Here is a 15,190-nt window from a genome sequence, read left to right on the forward strand (position 1 = left end):
GGCCAGCGACGCACCCTCAGGCTCGAGATTGACGCCGTGGGGCAGCTATTACGAAGCGCATCGTTGCCCCCGTGTGTCTACCTCAAGTTCGAATTCCCCGCCATCCCGACACAGTTATTCTTACTCCAATAGTCAGCCCGAGGGATCTATCCTCACAGGCGCATCCGGTGGAAGACGCCCCGGACCGCCATGATCCGCCGACGTCTGTGGTGAGTAATTTCTATGTTTCGTGCCCCACCGGGGCCACCGGGATAAGGCCCGCCGGGCCACTGCGTGTCGTGATGCCTTGGTTATGAGCGGTTCCGCGAGGAGCAGAAGCGGTCGGCTGTAGGCAGCCCAGTTGAAATTGCGTGGCCAGTGCGGGAGAGCCTGGATCGCAGAATGCTTCCTACCGGGCAGACAATGTGCTACGGTGCGTCTATCTGTCGTCTATCGCGGGCGAAGAGGCCGCGTTATCGGTTGGCACGGTGGCGACCCTGCTCATTCGTCGCGTAAAGCCTAGTCGCAATAGCGAGACCCACGATCAGGCCGGAGAGACGAGGTGGGAATCCTGTCTGGCTCAGTGTCTGTGCCTCCCTCGTGGTGATCAGTGCGAGACTTGGCACAGCAGGCCAGCCAGCGCCGCCCGCTTCTTCCACTTACTAATTTCACGTCGTAGAGGGGCTGCAGCGTGTATATGACCAATTTTTATTTGTATGTGGTGCTGCCAGACATCCGCACATTCTTACAGCACCGGGGAAATATTGCAGTGTACCGACGGATTATCAGCGTTGCAGTACCATGTGAAATACATTCAGTGGAAGCTAACATTTACTGTCCTCTACTTTGTTGCTGGATGCCAGCGTGTCTATTTGTCCGTTAGATTTTTGCTCCCCTGCGTTATGCCGCCGCTGTGGAGCAATCTAACTGAACGATAGTTGAAACTTCAATAGGCTCGGCGGTGCCAAGATTTCATTATGACATCCCGTTCATGTTTGGGCAATTGATGGCACACAATCTCGGGCGATCGCCAGCTTGCCGTGAACTCAAGCGTCGCGTCATCTACCGACAGTTGCGCCCCTAGATCGTGATCTGCCGGGGAACATTTAATTAAGTATCCGGGACCTGGTTTCGTCGTCAAGTCGTCGTCGCCTCTCCGTGACGACCATATGATGCGACAGCGAGTAGGAAGCTCATCATAGGTTCATCAGAACGGAGGCGAACTTAATTTAATTATTGGCGTGTACCTCGGACTCGGACCCTCGGGTCTCGAGTACCAGCGGCGTCGCCGAGCGTTCGCGCGTACGGACCTCCGCGGTTGGGTCCACCTTTCGGGACTACTGAGGCTGGCCGCTGAGCATGAAGTTTTTTCGACCGGCACACGTGCATAGGTCTATGACATTTTTTGACGTCACCATGTGCGTGTGGCCCCAGTGTCTCCTCCTCATATGCATCACGCCTCATTTTAGCGATATACATGAGACATTGCATGAGTACGCATCCCGCCGGCGAGCAATCTGGGGGACACAGTGGACGCGCTGGCACCGGAGATGAAGTGTCCACGTAATACTAGTAGCGGTGCAGTCAGAATTTTCCTCGCCTTGTTGCAACTTGAAGTGGTATCGAAACAACGCATGTGGACTCGTGTCTAACCTGCATGTACTGCACGGCTGGCAAGGAGATACTGAAGCGCATCTGTCATTTCTCTGCGGCTCTGCCTCTATGCAAGGATATCCGCAGCATGCGCCGCACTCAGCACTTCACATAGACGGCCCCTGGGTGACCACTGTCGCTGTAAAGTATGCATAGCTGACCTGAAGGGTGGTCTAATTGACAACGGCGCCTTCCCATAGCTTGGGAAGCTGCAGCAGAAGAGAAGTCGAATCGCCTTACCGGCGTGCCCTTTTACGATGTACACCGTGCACGATTAGCGCGATCCGCCGAGTCCCTCCGCGCATGATGTCGAAGATGTACAGAACAGCGCCTGAATGCCTGAACAAGCGCGAAGAGTCGATAGCGATAGCGTTACAGACGCGCTAGCCTTGCAGGGTCGAACTTCCGCTAGCCTATGCTTAGCTCAAGCTTTCATTTGGGAGGCCTCGGTCAGGGCAAACAGGGCTAAATAGAGCCAGCTCAATAGCCTCTGCGAATAGAACATGCGTGAATCATAAGTTGGTCAAAGCATGTCAAAGAACAATCATTGGTCCAACTCAACACGGTGGAGTTTGTGATCTAAGCACGAGGTGAACGCAACGCGTTGATTAGTATGCCTTATACCATCGATCAACCGCTTGAAATTGTGCTCACTGTCACTCGAAGACACCGGAAGAGATCGCACCAGCAGGTTGTCAGATAAAATTGTGTCCACAATACGTCGACTGGTGAGAAGCACAGTATTCGCAAGATACGCTGGCATTGCGGCGACGTGGGGCTGCTGTCACATATTCCAGACCTTCAAGTCTGGCGCATCTCTGTCGAGTTTAGCAAGCCTGCGCTCGGTGCGAATTACTGCTTGACTTCTTACAACGCAACAAGCTCAGGCCCGAGGCATCTCGCAGCGCCTCTGGCTAAACGCCCTTCGAGCAGCAAGATGCCGTGTCGTAGACTTCGAGGCGACTCAGCCAAAATGCAGGGACCAGGAGTCGTTGCCGATTGGGTCTTGCTGGACATCGAAGACCCGCAAAGCACCAGAGGGGTCGCGATGCCTAATCTGAACATTTCGCTTGAACCCGGTATGTAATCAGAGACCGCTGGCAAGCTGTAGAGGGAAATTTTCTTCAACCGCGACATGGAATACGTCATGGCGTTTAAGTCGAATTGACACACCTATGAGTCGAGTACGAGAGTACTATTCGCCGGGGTTGGATGCGAGAGCTAACTCAACGGCGCTTGACGCGATGTTGACTCTCGACTTGGAATGCATGGACGCACCCTACAGGATCACCGGATCACCCATTGGTAAAAGGATTCTATAATAGCAGAGGTCAGCGGAATGGAAGCGGAATAGCAAATAAGCGGTCAGCCGAACAGAATGTTGCTCAGATATGATTGCCAGTGAATGGACGACGTATAAGGTAGCGTGGACAGTGTAGGGATGACACCCGAACGTGACGTCTTTCCCAGAAACTGCCCAGTTTCTGTCCAATGGAGTATGTCATAGAGCGGCTCATGACAAATGAAGCCTCGTGTGCGCTACGGGCATTGGAAGGAGTGATAGGCACTGACTGTGCTAATACCTTTGACACTATGATAGGAATAGGCCGCTCAGTCTTGATACCGAAGACAATATACGAGAAAGGCAAACAGTGATGTTTGGAAGACAGTCTCATAGTCGGAGACTAACAAAGCCACGACTCGGAGCCTTCGGGGTCAATTCAACATGGGCATGTAATTAGAAGACTGCATGCGTACGAGACACGGAATTGTTGACTACCTGCATTACATTCCGCAAATGCAACTTCTGAGAGAGATCATACACGAGCACGAGATACGTGCGCATCTCACACCCTTCTGTTCCGCTACAATCTACAATCTTCTGCTGATTCGTCAGTGTTCGTCAATGGGCGATTGCGGACATAGGGGCTACACACCAGGAGGGGTTGGGTCTCGCATTGCAGTCAAAACATTCCTTACTTACCTGCTGACAATATTGCCCTCTGTCTGCGCCACAGCGCTTCGCCCGACGGCGTTTGCAGCTTAACTGGCAACCCTCTCCGTCCTCGGGATTGCCACGTCGTCGGTGTTAAAATGGCACACGCACCTCAACAAACGGGATGAATGCCGGGGGCAGGTGTCTGGAACAATAGCTGTGACTGCTAGCAAGCTAAACAGCGATCGTACCGACACCAGCAGCTCCCGCTAGTTCAAGACTGCTTCCGGGCGGATGGTCAACGACGTCTATCGGCGATCCGGTAGCAGCGCCAGCTTAGTCACAGCGCTATCCCCTGCGCCCGCCGACACTCAAAGGAGTGAGGCCTATGAGGCCCCACCGGACTCAGGACATTGTTGCCGAGGTCTCCGGTCAGTGATCATGACGAACTTGCGCGAGGCGAAGTCCGGACAAATCTGGGAGACTCGGAGGTCATCCTTGAGCAACTCTACAATGTAACAGTATGGCCGCGTGGCCATGTCTCAGTGCAGGCTAGACAAGGGTATGCCGCAAGACTTACTCGGAATTAAGCTTGCCCGAAGATCGATTGTATATGACGGTGGCACCACGGAGGGTGAGCTTGTAGGTCCAGGTGGTCTCAGGCTCGTCGTTCGTTCGCCGATCAACTTGCAAACTGCATCGTTCTTGATCGTTCAGATCAGAACCATGTTATTGTGTGGCACAGTTGTGGTGGCCGATGGCTACGAACTTGCTTGGGCATAGCCTGGGCGTAGCAGGATGCAAATGAAGGCAGGTCGAAAGGCTCTCGCTGGAGTGTGAGCGTGAGAGTCCTTACCGAGTCCTTACACTGCCGGCGCTCAGCCTATGGGCGGCTATTCGATCCACGCTTCCCGCCACCAACCGCATCACCAGCTGACACACCACCACCTGCACTGTGTCTATGCGACCACTCGAGCATGCGGCCACTCTGCATCGATGTTTTAGTCCCTTCCTCGCCCGCTGCTTCAGCACCGAGTTATCGTGTCTAGCGTGTGTCTGACTCACGGCACTGATCTCACAAGCTTGACAGTCGATGTAGTGATCAATCCATGGATCACCACAAGATCACCATGCGTCTTCTCAACGGCGTGAGCACCATATGTCTCTCAGTCTAGTCTTGCCGAGAACTGATCATATCAAGACCTGTAATCGCAGTCCACAATGCACGTTAAGTTTCTGCGTCTCTGTCCGCGATGTGCTCAGGCGTATGACCGGGGCCCTCGAAGATTTTCGTTGCGTCTCGCAGGGCGGAAGCAACGCTACAGACTCCGAGTCCGACTGCGGATAACAGGAAGGGGAAATCCGCTTCCTTATTCCATTCCCAGCGTTCGTTGACCATGCAGTCCCTGTTAGGAGGTTCTTGCAGCATATGGAGACAAGACACCGATCGCAGCTTCCGCGACGGGGAGAACCATCATATCATGCGGCGCAGCCTACCCGGCGGCACCTTGACCTCTGCATGGTTGGCTTGCTACGTGAACGGCAAAACCAGGGGGGCTTCTTCCGAGACGCCGACCATCTGGTACTCACGATGTAAGGCAACCAAGTTTCGCCAGCTTCGTGATCGTGCCAGCAATGCCAGTTATCGCCAGCAAGCCCCTGCCAGCTGCCGGCTATTCTTGCCAATTGCCTTATGGCCACTCAGAGTCCGTAGCTCACACTGACAGTGTTCGCTATCAATTCCAGAGCATCCACGCGGTTTGCTGTACCGGTGACACCTCATGTCAGCCCCTCGAGCGAGGCCCGACGCTTCGTTCGCCCACACAATAAGAGCCCCGTGGCATCACCGCGAATCCTCACTTGCCTTGCCCTCGCAACGGTCTAGCACTGCTCAGCCATGGCTCTCGGTACAACTGCGACGCGCGTCCTCTTCGCCATCCTCCCACTGGTCTTGGGGAGCGTTCGCGTCGCGGCTGTTCCACGCGCAACGCGTTCAATGAGGCGGGCCGACACGTCGTTCCTCAATCCCGCTAGCGTGACGACTTTGTCGTCTAGCGAGGTGTCTGCCTTCGAACCTTATGAGCAGCTTGCGCGAGCAGCATACTGTTCATCGAGCAGTGTCACCGACTGGTCATGTGGCGGTGAGTCGAGGCGTTAGCGCAACACCGTTCGACTGATTGATCCGCATTACCAGAGGCGTGTTCTGCTGTATCGGGGTTCGAGACGACTACGGCTGGAGGCGACGGCGACAGTATCCAGCTTTGTACGTACGCTTCTCCTCTTCACAACAATGACTAACGGCATCACGTAGACTACGTCGGTTACTGGCCATCTGAGAACGCCGTCGTAGTCGCTCACCAGGGGACGGATCCGACTCAGTTGTAAGTAGAACCTACCGGAGGTACTTAATGTCCTTTCACTCACGTGTTATACAGCCTCTCCGATCTGACGGACGTCGATATCGCCACCGAGAACCTCAACAGCACGCTCTTCCCCGGCGTCTCCTCCAGTGTTTGGGTCCACAGCGGCTTCGCTAACGAGCAGGCGCAAACGGCGAGCATTGTGCTTGAGGCAACACAGAGCATCATTGCTTCGAAGGGAGCAACGACAGTCATTTGCGTGAGTAGTGCCCCGAGAGAGCGTCGTATCGAAAGCTTGACTGGAGAGAACAGGTTGGCCACTCGCTCGGAGGTGCTTTGGCGGAGCTGGACGCGGTATTCTTCACATTGAACCTTCCGTCCGACATTCAGGTCGTCGGCCGTACGTTCGGGACTCCTCGCGTCGGCAACCCGGCCTGGGCGAGCTTGGTCGACTCATCTGTACGTCAGCTGTGTAGTTGCACATCGACCAGTTACTCACGTGTGTGAATCGGCCAGGTTCCCGACTTTACTCGCATGAACAACGTGGATGACCCCATACCCATCGTCCCCGGCCGTGCCCTGGGCTTCCAGCACCCCGAGACGGAGTTGCACGTCGTCTCTGATGATACCTACGAGGTTGTGGCGTGCCCGGGAAATGACGATGCAACAGACTCCGACTGCACAATATCTTCAGTGCCGAATATCTTTGATGCTGACCTCCTCAACCACCTCGGGCCTTATCCTGGCGGCATACACATGGGTACCATCTATTGTACCTGATGGTGATGATTTATCTATATCTATTCTTTGTACTCCCTGCGTCTGTTTGTGATGACCGAGGAAATGTACATCATTCAGTCATGATCTCTTGACTTTTGTCACTGCTGTGACTGCGATGAACGTCGCCTGAGACTTTCGGGGCAGGGCAGCGCTGAACAACGCTTGCATGTACTTAGTGGCTGACGCCACTGGCAGCAAGTAAGTATCATTACGACAGCTCTGTAGACGGCGATCAGCTACCTTCACGAGCAGTGGACGCTTCAAGATCGCATGAAGACCATCTCTATGGAATCTTGTGCAGATGCAACGGAAGTTCATTAACTTATATATGTAGACCTGATCGGAAATAACAACACAGCGGTGTTACCCGGTAGTCAGCCACGTGAGTCACGTGAGTAACTGTGATATGTCAGATCCAGATCGATGCCGTCGTCGTTGAGGAGGAGGTTGAGCGCTCCCAATCCTCGAGGATTATCCTCACCTACCCCATTTCCTCATTTTTGCGAACGGTAGCTCTCGTAGTAAATTAGCCCAAACAGGCTATCGTGTGTTCCCCTTGGCGAACGTTCGTGCCTCAGGCTCGTGTGCGCGGAATGTACCGCGCCGGGCGGTTGCCATATCCAGTTGACTCCACGGTTGTCCTGCCAATCTGGAACACGGGTGGACCCACAAAGGCCCATGAGGCGATTGATTGGCCAGAGCCTGCCAGAGCGCGTCGATATACGGCAGACTGCTGCCTCCGTGGACTGCTGCCCAGGCATGGGCGTGTGGCACTAACGAAAGACATAAAACAGCCCTCTGCGTGCGCCCAGTTCAAGCTCGCCTTGTCTCCTCCCATCATCCCCCCCCTACTAGACACCGCTCGTTGAGGTAAGCGGCATTCTCCACACTCGAAACATATTCTGACAACATCATCGACGGGTCATCCGGTTCTGCAGTTTCTACTTTGCTCGTCAGCCGAGATGTCTATCCGTTATTTGCCGCCACATCCGTTGTCCGCCTCCGGTAGTGGCGTCACCCAGGCCTGACCAGCCACCAACCACCTCCGGGCAGCCGCAAGGTCGTCCATATAAGAACGCGCGCTCGTAACTTTTCTTTGCTGTCTGTCTTTCTTTCCCTCTTTCCTGTCTGCCTGCGCCACATGTCTTGTGCGCGCACTGTATATCGAGTCAAGATCGCGTCAGGCCTACCGAGTCAGGCAGAGTACTGGCCCGTATTGCTCAGCTAGTATATGTGATGGTACGTGACTCTGTCATTCGCACACGCCGTATAACAACCATGTTCGCTGCCAGTCGACCTCAGAAGTCAAACGCCGCAAGTATGGCTGCCTCGAAGTGGTTGACCGTCGCCGAATGCCGCAAGTAAGGGTTGCCTCAAAATGTCGCGGGCGAAGGTGCAAGAGTCAAGCGCTGCAAGCTGAGCCACCTCCAACTTTCGCTGTATAGGTCAAGCGCCCCAAATGGGCTAGCCTCAAGCTGGACCGCTGTCAAGTGTCGAAGTGGGCGCCGCTTTCAATGGGATTCTGTCGTCAAGCTCTGCAAGCTCGGTTGTGTCACTACTTCAACGGAGTTGCCGTCAAGAGCCGCAATACGGGCTGTTTCAAATCGTGAACGAGGCGAAGCCGTCAGTGCATGTGAACAGCCGCAAGCGGGGGTCACTTCAAGTTCAGGCGGGTCGTCCATCGTCAAGCGCCGGAAGCGGGGCTGCTTCAAGTCGCTGCAACTCGAGTCTCATCAACGTCAGTCCATCCGTGGTCAAGCACCACAAATTCGGCTGCATCCACTTGAAGGGTCAAGCGCCAGAAGCTGGGACCACGTCATTGTAGGCCAATGTCAAGCGCCGCAAGGAAAGGCTGCCTCAAAGAAGATCGCAAAGCGCTGCAAGTGTACCTACCTGGGTCAACTCACGCGAAGTCGTCGAGCTTTAAGCTTCAAGGGTCAAGCGCCGCAAGTGGGGCTGCATCAAGCGCCTTCAAGAGGCCCCGAGGGCGGGTGGATGCTTGCGCTCTTGCAGTGTCCGTCCGGGCGCGGACCTTTACGTGGTCTTCGGGATAAGTACCCTCGCATTGCTTCACGGCGAGTGCGAGGGGAAACCAACACGCGCTTCGCTCCGTATAATCGTGCACGCGCTTGAACGACAACGGCAATTGAGAATGTGTTGCCTTGTCTGCGGGTAAGTGCCTGTAAGTGCAACGTTAGAGGACTGCTTCGTACGGTTCAACTTGGCAGAGCCAGCGCGATGAAGTATACTCTCGCCTCGAGCAAGAGGGGCGAGAAGAAGTTGTGGGGAGCGTGCCCATGAGCCTTGATAGTGACCACAGAAGTTTCGCGACTCCGCATAGCGTGTAACCATTGTTCTGTCATTCCCTGCCCATGCAGTCCCTTCTCTGTGATTGTCTACGGACGCCGATGAGCGCCTGTTCGATTGATCAATGGCGACTCATACTTACCTGATCGGAAGCCTCAACTGCAGCATCACCACCTGATCACTCCGGCAATTCAGCTAGAAATGAGCACGGGTGTAAGACGAGCATGTGTAGAGCAGTATGGTACGTACGCGGCTGTGCTATATGAGCTATATGTTATCGTGTACATAACATCCACGTGCGAGGGGATGACCGCTTCTCTTCTCAGGAATCGGCCTTAGAACGCAACATGTCAGCTTGGCCGTTCCGGGTCCACTGCCCCCGGCGAAGCCTGCGCAGTAGTAGTACGTATGTAGCGTGAGCTGCCGAGACCTCAAAGCTTCACCATGCATGCTCGCATTCGTTAGCCAACTCGCCTTGTCATTGTGATGGAAGGAACGGACTTTCTCCCGCTCATATCCATGCGGTGAGCTGTACTGGTGATATAATATGCACAATAGCTTGTGCTCTGGACCCACGGTAGCAGCATGGTCAGCCTCCTCCATAAGCGATGCTGATCTCGACAAAAAACCTTAAGGGATTCCCCTTCGCCCTTCGCCCGCACCGCTCAGAGCGCAGCACGGCTTCCTCTCCGCACGGCTCCCAGACCAACGGCTATGCGTTCTCTCGGGCTGTTCAGCGTCCTCGTAGCATGCGTCGCATGCGGTGTGGGGGCAGTTCCTCCACCCATCCATAAGACGGGTTCTACCGACTTCCTCGATCCGTCTGCCGTGACTACCTTGACGTCAGCGGACATAACAACCTTCGAACCCTATGAGCAGTTTGCGCGAGCAGCGTACTGCTCCTCGAGCAGTGTGGCGGACTGGGTATGCGGCGGTAAGGGCGGTGCATACCTGGATGTATTCTCCTCAGCTCACATGCTCTTTAGAGGCCTGCTCTGCGATCTCGGGCTTCCAGCCCACCGTCACGGGTGGTGACGGGAATTCCATACAATTATGTGTGTGCTCTAGTCATGAAGTGATGTTGCCCTGGAAGTCTGACCAGAACACAGATTATGTCGGCTACTGGCCTGCACAAAATGCGGTAGTCGTCGCACACGAAGGAACTGACCCGACTCAACTGTAAGCCAGCCTCGTTAAACGGACTGGATTCCGTTGACCATTCCATTCGCAGGCTCTCCGATCTAACCGACGTTGACATACTCCAAGAGAACCTCGACAGCACGCTCTTCCCAGGCGTATCCTCAGACGTCTGGGTCCATAGTGGCTTCGCGGATGAACATGCGAAGACAGCCAGTGCCGTTCTCAGCGCCGCCACAAGCATTATTTCTTCTAAGGGCGCAGAAACTGTGATATGCGTGAGTGATAGCATCTACGCACGATGTATCACTCTGTTCACCTCGCCCATAGATTGGCCATTCTCTTGGTGGCGCTCTTGCGGAATTGGACGTTGTATTCTTCAAGCTCCATCTGCCCTCGACCGTCGCAGTATTGGGACGCACCTTCGGAACGCCGCGTGTAGGGAACGGTGCTTGGGCAGACCTCGTAAATTCACTGGTATGCCATTAAGGACGCGTGAGTCGAAGCCGATACTGACTCGTGGGATGTGTAGGTGCCGGACTTCACGCGCATGAACAACGTCCAGGATCCGATCCCCATAGTCCCCGGTCGTTTTCTAGGCTACCAGCACCCGGAGACTGAGCTCCACGTGGTGTCGGATTCTGCGGACAAGGTTGTCGCATGTCCAGGCAACGACGATGCTACCGACGCAGACTGTACTATCTCTTCGGTGCCGAACATCTTTGAGGCTGACATTTTGGATCATCTTGGACCGTATCCTGGTGGTGTTTACATGGGAACTATATACTGTACTTGACAGGGTTAATAAGACGCACGGAAGGTTATGTATCACGAATGTACTCACGTTCGTGTATGTGACGTTGGGCTAAGGAACTTGCGTTGTGCAGAGGACTCAGGGCATCGAGTCACCATGACGTCTGGATACCGCAAAGCCGACACTGTATCTCAAGCGAAAGAGTAGGCATGAACTCCTCGGTGTAAATGAATCTTACCAATGCAATATGTATGTCCATCCTCGAGTCCGAAGCTCGGGGGCCAGTGTCGAGTGGAGACGATATCGAACGCGCGTGCTAGGACCAAGCCTGTCCAAGCGCCCAACGTTGCAGCCCGGTCTTGTGGGCGTCTCCTGCGCCTCTAGAGTCTAACCTGAAGCTTCCACTCGCCGTGACCAAACAGCGTGCATTGTATCGACCAGCAGGCATCTCTCTATTCTGGCTTGAGCTTGTTCTACATATCGCGAGAACCCACCAGAAACCTCTGTCTGAAGCGTCATCTCGCTGTGGTGCATCTCAAACATGGCGAGAACCTCTGTATCACCCGATCGACCACACGGCTCAGGCTCTCGTTACAGAGATCGCTACGATGGCCGGGGCGGTTACGACAGTCGGAGACGCAGAGATGAGCGAGGAAGCACGCGTGACGAAGACCGCCGTCGGACGAATTACGACAGGGACAGCTACAGCCGGCGTGACGGGGACGACCAGCGTGGCGGTCGCCACAGGTCACAACGAGACCGCTCGTCGGACAGGGATCGAGACCGACATCGTGAACGGGATAGCAACCCCGACGCACGTCCTGGTCCTTCGCGCCGTTCTGCTTCGCCTCATGCGCGGAACTCGAAAGACCGCTCGCGCTCTGCCTCAAAACCGGAGGATTCGCCTGAGGACAAGGCCAAGCCGAACTTCAATCCCTCAGGACTACTTGCTGCAGCCACAAAATCGGTCAAACATGCAGACGGTACCAGCACAGTGTTGAAATACCATGAGCCACCGGAGGCGCGCAAGCCTACCGTGGGCTGGAGGCTGTACGTGTTCAAGGGGAAGGAGCAAGTGGGTAAGTGCAATCGGCAACAATCGAGAATGCAGGGAACTCACAATACCCGCTCCTCTTAGATGTGCTGCATATCCACAGGCAGAGTGCGTACTTGATTGGCCGAGACCGTGCAGTGGCAGACTTGGCGATCGAACATCCCTCCTGCTCGAAACAGCATGCTGTCATCCAATGTGCGCCGAGCAGGTCCTTTGATCAACCTGATTCACCACTAAGTAGCATATAGTCCGACAGGTGCATGAGAAGAACGAATTCGGGGACGTCAAGAACGTTGTGAAGTATGTTATTCGTACCTCACGATTGGTTTTGGGCGTAACCCTTCCACGCAGGCCCTTCATCATCGACCTAGAGTCGACTAACGGCACCCATGTCAACGATGAGCAGATCCCAGAATCGCGGTACTATGAGATGAAGCTCGGTGACGGTGCGCCCCCAATGGTTGGTTGGCTAGCTCGGTCTAATGAGAACTCTTTCCTGCAGTAATCAAATTTGGTGAATCGCAGCGAGAATATGTACTGCTGCACGATGAGGCTACTTGATGGGCCGCGTATACGCGGCTTATGGCTTGCGTCGTGCAACGTCGGTTTATTTTATTTGGACGTGCTTGCCCATCCCACGTCTACCGCGCCTCGCTATTGCAGACGCCATCTTGGTGAGAAAATGTATATTGGGGCCCAACAAAATAAACGTCGCTCCGTGCGATTCCCTGATGATCGCACCTACTGCTTGCGACGACGGGAAGGAAGGAGAAATAAAGAGGCGGAAGGTGCTACAAGTCTACAACAGCGATGACCCTCGTGAGCGATTCACATTGTCCGGACAAAGCAAATCTCAACTGACATTAGATAGTGAATAAGTATGTCTCGGGTACACGCGGCTAGTCACCGCTTCCACTCCTCCTGGCAAAAGTGACGCATGCCGTCGCCCGAGTACTTCTCTCGTGGTAGTGTCTTATTGTTGGGCTCAAACGCGTCTGGGAGATGCACAAGGCGTGCAGCCCTGGTGGGGCGTTGTGGGCGAGGTGCCGGGAGTTCCAGGTCGCTGTCGACGTTGCCCCCTGGGCTTGGGGGCTGCGATGGAAGCTTGCGGTATGATACTTTTGGAGCGTTCGGGAAGCTCGTCAGAACGCTCTGGCTCGAGGTCTTTCGTGCATGAATGAATGCCTGCAACGACTACGGCGTTGAAACTACTCACGATGCATCGTCCTACAGGAGTAGGACACGCCTCATCATGTGGCAGAGGCGGTAGAGCCTTCAGCAGACCGTCCGACTCTAGGGGCGGCAATATGTCCGTGTTCAGGTGTACTGCGACTCCTGTGTCATCGAACAGGGCAGAGCGCGCGCTGGATCTCGGGGTAGTCTTCTGGCTGTCGTATGCGGTGAGTGAAGACCTATACGTCGGAAGCATGGTCAGCGTTGCTCTTACAGATGGAATCATGCATCTGCACGGACCTGTCTCCATCTTCAATCTCCAACCTAGCGCGGCAGGGGGTAGCCTCTATGGAAGAGCTACGTTTGCAGGTGTCCGAAGAGACGAGGTTTTCGTTCTGCATCGCTGGTCTTCTGAGGCGGGACTAAGGCGGGACTGAGGATGCGTATTCTCCTCGCTATATGGTGTGAATGGGAAGCCCTTTATATACCAGCGGGGCCGTTCTATCCATGTTCGCCACTCAGACTCACGATGTGCTCGGTTACTTCGGCGTGCCTCGACGCAACCTCGACGCAGCAGTAAATCTACGTTGGATCTCGGGGGGTGCGCCTTCGATAATGAATGGCGACGGTTTCGAGATCTCGCCTCGAGGTTACCGTGAGGTATAGTAAAGCAGTGCTCCTTTGTGCATCTATCTTGCCTAACACGGCAAAGATCCGGATAGAAGCCAAGATCTACGCGCAAGTAACACAGGACTCGAAAGACATCTTCAAATTCGAAGGTCATCGCGTGGAATGCCACCTCGATGGGAAACTGGGGCTATGTTACACTGCATTCTGCGACGGCTAGCAGCTATGTTGACGATGAATTCGATGGTGCACAGTACACTGAATCGAACTACTGTGCTGTGATTCGTCTGCAGGGGTCATCCATAATTAGTGCGATCATTTTACAGGGTGATAATGCAATGCAGGCTCTTAGAAGGACATCCGATATGGTGTAACGGCTAACATTACCGCCTTTCACGCGGTAGCTCGGGGTTCGATTCCCCGTCTCGGAGTTCTTTTGCCCCAGACTACCATACGAGTCAACATCCTTCATACCCTAATGGAAACCCACGAGGGGGGATGGAAGGATATGCACAATGGTGAACAAACGACAGCACAAATTTGCCTGATTCGTGGACGCAGGAAGCCCGATAGATTGCCTATGATAACCATACTGCAAGCACCCAAGGTCACCGACCGCTCCGGCGCCGCTTCGACCTGATCCTTTTCCCATTTTGCACCGCCGGTCCGTGCCTATCAAATAGGTTTCGTGAGTTTGTACCGCTCTCGTCAAGGTGCACGACGCAACATACCCCCGAATTTTCTTCTGTGGCCGCGGTGGGTGCGCGAACTCGGCGGGGTCCTCTCCCAGGCGGTACTTGCCCATGCACCACATGATGTACCTAAGGAGTTGAGTGGGAGCAGTGAGGTTGCGGCCGGTAGAGGCAAGAAGAATGTACGCACCTTCGGTCCTTGATTTCCACTCCCGCTTCCTTCATCCGTAGACGGTTAAGACTCCAGAGGTCTTCCCATGACTCCACCGTAACTTTCGTGTCTGCAGACCTTCCTATCGCCTTCAGGAAGTCTTGCGGTGACACGATGCGCCCTACAGCGATGAACGACAGTCAGCGGCGAGCGAAGTTTACAGAACGGTCATCTGGGTACCTCTGGTCTGAGGTACAGGTCGGAGGGCGGCCTTGTTCACCACCGTGCGGCAGCAGCGAGGGACAAGAGAGATGGGCTTAAGCCCGAGCCAGCTCGACATGCTGGTGAGTGACACAGGACCCAGGAAAGGAGAAGTCGAGTTTGGTACGAATGTGGAACGCGAGCAAGCTGGCACAAATTCCGTTGCCTCGGGTTGTCACGTGTAGGCCATGAGCAGATCGCTATCTTGTCACAACAGGGACAAATGTTCGCATTTAGCAAGTATGACCAAATAGGTGAAACAATACACCAGCTACTGCATTGTCGTCTCCAAGGGGCTCGATGGATAGCTCGTGGTGACAGCGAGG

The 15,190-nt window shown here is 54.6% G+C and overlaps 5 protein-coding genes and 1 non-coding gene across 6 annotated transcripts; 5 read left to right on the plus strand and 1 right to left on the minus strand.

Moving 5' to 3' along the window:
* Positions 1 to 5,465: 5,465 nt before the first annotated feature.
* C8Q71DRAFT_853955 (Alpha/Beta hydrolase protein) lies at positions 5,466 to 6,708 on the plus strand (the record flags this gene model as incomplete). Its single annotated transcript, XM_047926994.1, has 6 exons — positions 5,466 to 5,709; positions 5,763 to 5,831; positions 5,880 to 5,949; positions 6,004 to 6,187; positions 6,241 to 6,387; positions 6,445 to 6,708. 6 exons carry the CDS (start codon positions 5,466 to 5,468, stop codon positions 6,706 to 6,708), a joined length of 978 nt encoding a protein of 325 aa, XP_047782883.1.
* Positions 6,709 to 7,763: 1,055 nt separating this feature from the next.
* C8Q71DRAFT_339163 (uncharacterized protein) lies at positions 7,764 to 9,285 on the plus strand. Its single transcript, XM_047917913.1, has 3 exons — positions 7,764 to 7,947; positions 8,001 to 8,101; positions 8,154 to 9,285. The coding sequence occupies exons 1-3, from the start codon at positions 7,945 to 7,947 to the stop codon at positions 8,839 to 8,841; spliced, it is 792 nt and encodes a 263-aa protein (XP_047782884.1). The 5' UTR covers positions 7,764 to 7,944; the 3' UTR covers positions 8,842 to 9,285.
* Positions 9,286 to 9,729: 444 nt separating this feature from the next.
* Positions 9,730 to 11,251, plus strand: C8Q71DRAFT_884723 (alpha beta-hydrolase; the record flags this gene model as incomplete). The annotated part of the gene is made up of 6 exons (XM_047928539.1): positions 9,730 to 9,939; positions 9,986 to 10,070; positions 10,125 to 10,194; positions 10,247 to 10,430; positions 10,483 to 10,629; positions 10,685 to 11,251. 6 exons carry the CDS (start codon positions 9,730 to 9,732, stop codon positions 10,946 to 10,948), a joined length of 960 nt encoding a protein of 319 aa, XP_047782885.1. The 3' UTR covers positions 10,949 to 11,251.
* C8Q71DRAFT_884753 (SMAD/FHA domain-containing protein) lies at positions 11,247 to 12,822 on the plus strand. The gene is made up of 5 exons (XM_047928540.1): positions 11,247 to 11,985; positions 12,045 to 12,155; positions 12,209 to 12,260; positions 12,312 to 12,406; positions 12,463 to 12,822. Exons 1-5 carry the CDS (start codon positions 11,448 to 11,450, stop codon positions 12,519 to 12,521), a joined length of 855 nt encoding a protein of 284 aa, XP_047782886.1. The 5' UTR covers positions 11,247 to 11,447; the 3' UTR covers positions 12,522 to 12,822.
* A 1,297-nt stretch (positions 12,823 to 14,119) lies between these two features.
* On the plus strand, positions 14,120 to 14,191 carry C8Q71DRAFT_t18. The gene has a single exon. It is a non-coding gene; the product is annotated as a tRNA-Glu (tRNA).
* On the minus strand, positions 14,129 to 15,064 carry C8Q71DRAFT_737794 (IGR protein motif-domain-containing protein). Its single transcript, XM_047922622.1, has 4 exons — positions 14,844 to 15,064; positions 14,643 to 14,784; positions 14,492 to 14,581; positions 14,129 to 14,432 (listed from the first exon to the last, which is right to left on the minus strand). The coding sequence occupies exons 1-4, from the start codon at positions 14,941 to 14,943 to the stop codon at positions 14,369 to 14,371; spliced, it is 396 nt and encodes a 131-aa protein (XP_047782887.1). The 5' UTR covers positions 14,944 to 15,064; the 3' UTR covers positions 14,129 to 14,368.
* Positions 15,065 to 15,190: the final 126 nt, after the last annotated feature.

The sequence above is a fragment of the Rhodofomes roseus genome (assembly GCF_022264815.1).
Source record: "Rhodofomes roseus strain CIRM-BRFM 1785 chromosome Unknown C8Q71scaffold_3, whole genome shotgun sequence".
Lineage (NCBI taxonomy): Eukaryota > Fungi > Basidiomycota > Agaricomycetes > Polyporales > Fomitopsidaceae > Rhodofomes > Rhodofomes roseus.